Here is an 8,914-nt window from a genome sequence, read left to right on the forward strand (position 1 = left end):
CTTTGAATCCCATAGTGAAGTTACCTCTTCAGAAGTAAGTTCTTCGAATTCCTTCAGCACGCTTTTCCATGTCGGGGGCGGAGCGCTTGAAGACCCACTTTGATGCGCCAAATGTTGAGGGTTATTCTTCATCATAAATTTCTCCATTGAAGGTTGAGATGCGTCCTTTCCTTTGGTTGGTTCCGGAGTTTCATTCCTTTTCTTTTTCTTTTGAGGGCGATTAGATTCAGTGCCTGAATGACTAGCATCGGCATCAATCAAAGTCTTCGCCGGGTTTCTTTTTTCTCTTGCAGCTTGTTGTTCACGACGGAAGCGTAGGATATCATCATCAGAAAGGCGAGTCATTTTCGCTGAAACAGAAAAGAAAAGTTAGATACAGCCAACACTTGAAATACAAAGATACTGAAATTCAAGAGTCATACCCACATATTCACCCAATTTGTTTTCATAATGGGCATTTAGAAATTCAGTGAGGTTCAAATCAATGCTAGATAGAAAGGTGCAATCTACCATTTCTTCAGGGGTAAGGGAATCATCAGGAAGTTTGATGATAGCTTCATAACGAGCGGTCCAGTAGAAGGGGAACTTTGGGCTTCCGTCATTGAAGTAAAAGACGTCTTTGCATTTTTCAGATTCGTTTAGCCTAAAAAATTTCCCTTTGAATTGTTTGTAATGGCTTCTAAACAAGGTAAATAGACCTTTTCCCCTGGCGGCGGCTAAGGAAAGATATTCACCTTTAATGCTTCTACTACTGGTTTCAAAAAAGTAGAAAAATCTATTGCTCGTGGGTTCAATACCTAACAGTTGACACAAAAGTTCAAACGCCCTGAGGTATGCCCAACTATTACAGTGAAGTTGTGTCGGAGAAACATTTAGTAAAGTCAAAACGGTGCAGGTAAAATCTGAGAGGGGGAGTTTATACTTTAGGTCAGAGAAAATGTTTTCAAAGAAGTAGGTGTGGTTTTTTCCGTTAGGGTCAGGAGCCCCAAAGCAACAAGGTTCAGTAGGCGAGCAAGGAACTATGTCAAGGTACACATCTTGGCCGTCAGAACGAAAGGTATTTTCAGTGATTAAATCCATTACAGTTTTAACATTGCAGAATTTAGTAAACCTAGTTTTGACTTTGCTAGTAACCCACATATCAACTGCAAGGGTAGAAGTTTTAGAAGCTTTAGAGACTTTACGGGTGCGTTTTGCATCCATTTTGAAAAGAATTCCTGAAATTGTAAAGGATTCAGGGGTTATGACATGTAGCGGGGTACAATTTGAGTTATAGTTGTGAAGGAGAGTAGTTTTTAAGAATGATTTGGGTAAAACAAGAAGCTGAAGAGGGAAAGATTTTCCATGAAGGGTTTAGTGTAGAAAGACGAAAAAATTGCACAAGCAGGTTGAGTGAGGAGTGCTTACCAGGAAAAGGATCTGATGAACTTGGCTAATTTGGGGGAGTTCTGGCAATGTTGGAGAACACTTGCAAGTAAATGCAGGAAACTTTACGAGTACACGAGGTTAGTAAAATTTTTGAAAGAGAAGAGTGAAGTAGTTTGAGGTAAAAAATGATTGCTATATATAGAGAAACGGTGGAAGATGAAGAGATGAGTTAGAAAGGTGTGGTTAAAGGCACTTAAGGTAAATGATGAGCAAACGCGTGGTTTGCGTGAATCCACGCGTTCATTCAAGCCACACATTCAAATTCATCAAGGCGGTGAATCAGCGCGCCATAAAGAGACGACGTTTGGCAGAAAGGTAGCGATTGAATGAAGAGTGACGTCAGTTAATAGGTGAATGCGTCGTTTCGAGGAAGTCGAGTCTTTTCAGAGAAGAGTTACTCTATGAGTGGGTTTTAAATGCATATCTTAATTAATGTGAGTAGCATAGCTTAGGTAGGCCTTATGCATTACAAGTTTCAAGATATCTGTGGAATATTTGTGATGATTACAGCAGGTACAAAAATCCGGAAGGGGATTGATTTGGTGCACAGTGATTGAGGTGATGGGCAAAGCGTCATTTAGACATCACGTGTCACATAGAAAGAATTATTTTATAATGATTAGCCTAGTAAATTTTTACTTTGTTGTTAGCCTTATTTCATTGAAGCCTGCGTGCTCATAAATTGGTTCACATTGTACACGGGCGTACCAGAAGTTGTGGGCCTCAATAAGACACTTTCGTTTTAGTTCTAAAACATCAGTGTCTTGTGGGCCTGTGGACTGATATGGGCGGACCGAATCACTTTACTTTGGGCTTATCACTATCGTGTAACAAATGGGCCGGGCAACCCATGGTCCAGCCGGGCCAAAACCCAAGCTATAAATAAAAGAGGACCGCCCAAGCGGTGGGGATCTTATCATTTCACGCATTTTACTCACTTTGTTTACTCTCGCTTGCTCTCGATATTGGTTAGCCTTAGTCTGCGGTTCCATACCGGAACAGGGACATATGTTAATTGGCTAGTATGTTTTTAATTGCTCTATGAATATGATCATAAGAGATTAATAAAGTAAGGAACTTTTATTAACATTGCATGATTTAAAATATTTGTTATTTTATGAAATGTGCTAGCAAAATGCACTGTATACTTGTAATTAGTTTAAAGAGTAAAATACTACGCATTAGAAGAAGAAATTTAAGAATTGGTATTGAGTCACCTCTCATGTAAAAACACGGCAAAAATTCATTTAGTGAGCTTCGTCGACAGGATAATTTCGTAATCTGCAGTAATTTAAATAACTTTATATGTACACATACATAATTTATCTTCTATCTCATTTTCGGTTCGGATGAGGATCCTCTATAGTACAACCAACTACAGGGGATGCAGTTCATGATCTGAAGATTAAAAATTATTTTAAATTTTTATTTATCAACATTTTGTTTATTCCAAAACAATTTTCAGTGGTGAAGATCTCTGCAGTTACAACTTACAAATGTAGAAGATCGTAATCTCATTTTCACGCCCTTTTCTTTTTTCCTATTATATCCAAATTTATATCTTACAAGTTACAACCTCTCTTTCTTCTATTACTTTCTCTTTACCTATTATATATACACAATTTATCTCCCAATTTTATACGCATGTAGTTTCTCGATTTAGTTTCTTCAATTTCACTTCCCTTTGTAGCGTGAACGTATTATTTTCGATAATAAAATGCAACATTCACCAAATACCATTTGCTAATGCATTTCATACTCAGCTATTTGTCTATCTCTTATTTGACACTTCACTTTGCCAGTACCAACTCTAATTTTGTAATGTAATAATAGACCTTTAATTATATATACCAACACATGTTGGCTCAATTGCAAGTAAATTTCCCATTAAAAAATTGTGTTTGACTCCCGTTGTTGATGTTAGACTATATTGATGTACGTCTTTGTGCGATTTATAAGCATCTCTATAAATAAATTATGATCTCAGATACACGCTCTGACCTGTAGTAATGATTAGAGACCAAACCACCTCAGACATTTAACTATATTTTAAATAACATATTACATGTTAATATACGATAGTGTGACATAATACTAATCAATTTTTTAATTTGTGTATAAGTTTAACCTTAGCCTGTTTTATAATAATTTTTAATTCAATATGGTCGGATAAAAATAATTTTTAGTAAGTTGAGTGTGAAGGCTATAGGCATATGATATCAATCATTGTATCCCACATTTATTTAATGATGATAAAGGTTTTAATTATTGATTACTGAACTAATGATTGTAACTTTTGATGTTCCACTTACCCCACTGTCAATCCATATTTGCTTTTGTCCCTCTATATAATCAATCGTGTTCCCAGATTCCTGAAACCAAATCAACCTTCTCTTTTCTCTACATTGATCGTTGTTAACAAAATACACAGATGAGTACTGATCTCTCTAGCTCCAATAATGGCCACGACACCACATTTGTCAAGATACCCACCATCAAGTTTACAAAGCTCTTCATCAATGGAGAATTTGTTGATTCCATATCAGGTTCTTGACTCTACCACCCTCTTTCTATTTTTGTTCCGGCACTAGTTTTCTCTGTGTTACTCCCTTTACCCCTTTCATGAATTCTTTCTAGCTTATTTCTTTGACTTTGAGTACATTTTCAATGTTAAAATGAAACATGAGACAATGTTAAGTGCATGTTTGGTTTTCAGTTAGGAAGTCTGTTTGAAGCATTGAAATTCGAGATCACGATTTCCAATGCAAATTCAGCCAACGGAATGCACTTATTGGGTTGAGTGAATGTGCTTTCACATTCACCCAACTGAAAACCAAACAGGCTCTAATTAGGAAGTAATGAAGTTCTACGAGTTTGCTTTTAATTTTCAGTGCATCATTCAAAGTTACACAAGTTGTCATTTTACAAAGACATTATTTCTAATTTTAATTTTAACTAAAATATGGTTCAATTTTTTTTAACTAAAATAATAAATCAAGTAACCTGTTTTTCGATGTAACAAAAAAAATAAATCAAGTAACCGTTTAAGCTTATCTTTTTTTTTGATACAAGCAACCAAAAAAGCATTAAACAAGTTTTACACCAAATGTGCGTCAAATTTAAACTCTTAAAAAAACTCATATCAAAATGAGAAAAAGCATGAATGTCGTTTTCTATAAATAATTTAATTACTATCCACTGAAAATATAAAACAGTTTTACACGATCATCTAACACGACTAACATTTTTTTATTATTAAAAGGAGCTACATTTGAGACAATAGATCCTAGAACTGAGGAGGTGACGGCGAGAGTCTGCAAGGGAGCTAAAGAAGACATCGATGCTGCTGTTAAAGCGGCGCGTGAGGCGTTTGACCATGGTCCATGGCCTCGCTTGCCCGGCACTGTACGTTATTCTTTTGCTTTCGTATCTTTTTTAATTTCATTATTCATTTTCATCATGTTGTGGGAGTTTTTCTTTTCACTTCAATTAATTTATAATTTATAATTAAACTAGCCTGTCTTTTTGTTTATCATTTATACTGTCATACTGAATACCTATATCTATTATTAATATCTAATTCACTAATAATCAATATGGTAATATATCTTGAGCTGATGATTATAGCGGCCACCCTTGACACGGCCTGTAATATTGTTGGTGACATGTATTTGTTTGGAGAATGGATGCCCCATTATTTAACTAAAAAAATTAACAACAGGTATAATGTATACATTACATGCAATATTGTGATTGATTAATAGGAAAATATTAATACTTGACATGTTATGGTGATCAGGGAAGAGCAAAACTTTTGATGAAATGGGCAGACCTAATTGAACAAAATGCAGAAGAAATAGCAGCATTAGAAGCGATTGATGGTGGCAGGCTGTACCATTTTGCTAAGAATTTTGAAATTTCTGCATCAGCAAGCACCCTGCGTTACTATGCAGGTGCTGCTGATAAAATTCATGGTGAGGTGTTCAAAACGTCCGGTGAGTTCCACGCTTATACACTGTTGGAACCAATTGGTGTTGTGGGGCACATTATTCCCTGGAATGCCCCCACTGCCTTGTTCTTCACCAAGGTTAGCCCTTCCTTAGCTGCAGGGTGCACCATGGTCCTCAAGCCTGCTGAACAAACACCTCTCACTGCTTTGTTTTGTGCTCATTTGGCTAAACTGGTACTGAATTATATATGTGATCAAATGGTTCATTTCTTCTTATCAAACATTGAGTAACTGCCTAATTTCGTCCTTGAAAGTGTAAATGTCAAGCAAGATAGTCCATAGAAGAAGGAAATATCCTCCGCAATCCCTGATTGTGTCAAATGTCGGAGAATCTAGTCGCGCTACAGAGACTAACTTTACCAATGTTTTATAAAAACAAAAAGACTAAATTGATCGACATTCAACACAATCAAGGACTATGAGAGTATTTCCTTTAGGGACGAAATTGAGGATTCACTCATCAGACATGGGTCTCTTGATGCTAAATGCTAATGTGATCAGAATTCCTGTTTTCTTAAAGGCTGGAATCCCAAATGGAGTGCTCAATGTAGTACCCGGATTTGGCTCAACTGCCGGTGCTGCAATAAGCTCACACATGGACATAGATAAGGCAAGTTACATGTCTTACATTTGTAACTAAAATGTTCTTAATCAGGATTAGAATCCTCTCATGTTAAGAGTTCACATGATAGTGTCATGTTGAAATTTAGTCTCTGCCTATTATATAAATATTCATAGCTCCCCACCTATTAAATGTTTATCAAGAGAGATATTAACACAATTCAAGATCATGTTATGTGACATAAGAGATGACATAAGAGGATCAGCTTCTCTTTTCTGATCAGAATCAATTCTAAACTCCAAAAGCTACCCACAAAAGCATCTTCCCACAATTGATTCTGGCTTCAAAATCAACTGTGAAAGAATTTCCAAACATGCACTCGATGAAACTGCTAAAATTTCCTTGATTGTGTGTGTACCTGCAGGTCAGCTTCACTGGTTCAGTTGAATCGGGTCGTAAAGTAATGCAGGCTGCAGCTTTGAGTAATTTGAAACCAGTTTCACTTGAATTAGGAGGCAAGTCACCTCTCATTATTTTCAAAGATGCTGATATAGACAAAGCTGCTGATCTAGCTCTCATAGGAATCTTGTATAACAAGGTGAAATTACCTTCAGGAACTACATTTTTTCTTAGAGCATCCAATTATATCTCTACCAAGCCAACATTTTATTTATTGGTTTGTGATAACTTCAGGGAGAAGTTTGTGTCGCAAGTTCCCGCGTGTTCATTCAGGAAGGGATCTATGATGAATTTGAGAAGAAGTTGGTGGAGAAGGCAAAAGCTTGGGTCCTTGGGGACCCATTTGATCCTAAAACTCAGCAAGGACCTCAAGTAAGGACATTATATAGTATTAGTAGCAGTGTTTTATGTATACTATTCTAAAATATGTTTGGTTGTTTCTTTTGTAGTAGTAATTGTGTGTTTTGTTGCACATTTGGGGGTGGTTCTATAAATGTTTGACAATCGACTTAGAGAATTGATTTTTGTCCCAAAATTAATTTTGCGGAGAAGCTAGGGAGAGTAGCTTATGCGGTTGTGAGATTTCACAGCTGGATTTCATAACATTGCCATCACTTTTCCCATTAACATACCCAAACATAAATCAAATCATTTCCAACTCACTTTAACCACAATCAATTTTTCCAAAATCAATTCTATCTAAATTCAAATCAGATAGGTTGATCCAAACATGCCAATTATTATAGTTCAAATGTTAACATAAGAGTTTTATATTGTAGGCTGACAGGAACAATTTTGAAAAAGTTCTATCCTATATTGAACATGGAAAGAGAGAAGGAGCCACCCTCTTAACAGGAGGCAAAGCAGTGGGCAGCAAGGGATACTACATTGAACCTACAATTTTCTCCAATGTAAAGGTGATCAATTTAAGTTCTAACTCCATCAAAGTATAAAACTGGGTATCTTCAACATAGTTTGATAATTAACCATCAAGTTTTTTCTTTTTGTCATAATAAAAATTTAACAACCTATTTAGGAGGACATGCTTATAGCACAGGATGAAATATTTGGCCCTGTCATGGTACTGATGAAGTTTAAGTAAGTTCTAGTTTAAATTTATATTTATTCTTGTTGTTTTGGTACCAAAAATAAGTTTGTGAGCATGTTCATGATTTGATGGATTGAAGCACATATGAACAGGACTATTGAGGAAGCAATTAAGAGTGCCAACAATACCAAATATGGCTTAGCAGCTGGCATTGTGACCAAGAACTTGGATACTGCTAACACTGTATCGAGGTCCATCCGTGCAGGCATTGTTTGGATCAACTGCTACTTGACCTTAGACAGTGACATTCCTTTTGGAGGATACAAGATGAGCGGATTTGGAAAAGATTTGGGATTGGACGCCCTTCACAAGTACTTGCAAGTTAAATCTGTTGTCACACCTATTTACAATTCTCCTTGGCTCTAAACGTCTCATGAGTATATTCAAAGAAAAAAGAGGGTTTGCATTCAATTTACAATCTTGTAGATGTGAGTGTGATGGGAAGGAAGAAGATGTGTGACTAGCCATGCCATAAAAATAATAGAAGATGGAGTAAGATGTAAAATGGGTGTTAAGAAAATTGTGAGAAAACAAGGCATATGTACTATGTATCCATTTTTTTCCATTGTGTATTTTCAGCTTTGATTCATTCACACCATTCATTCTCTTTTATCTCATTTCCACTCATTTTTTCTTCTTATCTCTTACATTTTTTCCTATGACGTCACCTATCATATCCCTAATTTCTCTCTTTTTTCTTCCTTTCTCTATTTGGGTGTGAGTGTGATATTGGTGCGAACATAAACTTATCCATGTATTTTTGTTATTTTGCCAATTTTATACAAAAGTATAGTTAAATTTATGAAACATCATGAACATAATTATATATAATGAATAATCAAATATAATAGCATATGATTACATGATTTTAGCACACCAAACATAAAAGAAAATTTAAAAAAGGATGATGATATACCTCTTATATCCATTGATACTTGACTTGATTTTGAAAGCCTTTAATCAACTTGGATATCTTTCGATTGAAGGATATGATCTTCCTTCCACTCTGCTAAATACAGTGATCATACTCTGCAGTTGTCTTCTCAGTCTCAAGGCCTAAAGCACCATAGTATCCCTTGCCCCCATGTGTTATACCTGGATCATCAGTATCAGAAACTTAAGCTATTTCCATAAACACTTCAATAATCCAAACCAAGTACCAAAAAAAAGAGACCAGAAACAACATATAAATGGGCCAAATCACTTAACCTGACAGTGTCCTCCCCAAAATTGTTGAGACAGAGAAGAATACCTTCCTCCCTAAGCCAAGGAAACGCCACAGACAGAAGTGGAGGGGGCGAGTCCCGAAAGGGTGAGAAGGAGAATATGGGCTAGTTGTCTATTGGGC

The 8,914-nt window shown here is 36.1% G+C and overlaps 1 protein-coding gene and 1 long non-coding RNA gene across 2 annotated transcripts; one reads left to right on the plus strand and one right to left on the minus strand.

Moving 5' to 3' along the window:
- Positions 1–3,793: 3,793 nt before the first annotated feature.
- On the plus strand, positions 3,794–8,183 carry LOC130713740 (aldehyde dehydrogenase 1-like). Its single transcript, XM_057563536.1, has 9 exons — positions 3,794–3,974; positions 4,691–4,833; positions 5,228–5,611; positions 5,958–6,047; positions 6,424–6,597; positions 6,693–6,830; positions 7,238–7,375; positions 7,495–7,556; positions 7,659–8,183. Exons 1-9 carry the CDS (start codon positions 3,860–3,862, stop codon positions 7,930–7,932), a joined length of 1,518 nt encoding a protein of 505 aa, XP_057419519.1. The 5' UTR covers positions 3,794–3,859; the 3' UTR covers positions 7,933–8,183.
- Positions 6,040–8,914, minus strand: LOC130713741 (uncharacterized). The gene is made up of 3 exons (XR_009011013.1): positions 8,776–8,914; positions 8,483–8,661; positions 6,040–6,417 (listed from the first exon to the last, which is right to left on the minus strand). It is a non-coding gene; the product is annotated as an uncharacterized LOC130713741 (long non-coding RNA).

Source organism: Lotus japonicus, chromosome 4 (genome assembly GCF_012489685.1).
Source record: "Lotus japonicus ecotype B-129 chromosome 4, LjGifu_v1.2".
In the NCBI taxonomy this organism is placed as follows: Eukaryota; Viridiplantae; Streptophyta; class Magnoliopsida; order Fabales; family Fabaceae; genus Lotus; species Lotus japonicus.

Excerpts from the sequence above, each read along its gene's own strand:
- LOC130713740 (XM_057563536.1), top strand. The coding sequence starts at position 3,860 with ATGAGTACTGATCTCTCTAGCTCCAATAATGGCCACGACACCACATTT. Across the intron at positions 6,048-6,423 it reads CACACATGGACATAGATAAG|GTCAGCTTCACTGGTTCAGT; the intron begins GCAAGTTACATG and ends GTGTACCTGCAG. Across the intron at positions 6,831-7,237 it reads AAACTCAGCAAGGACCTCAA|GCTGACAGGAACAATTTTGA; the intron begins GTAAGGACATTA and ends TTTATATTGTAG.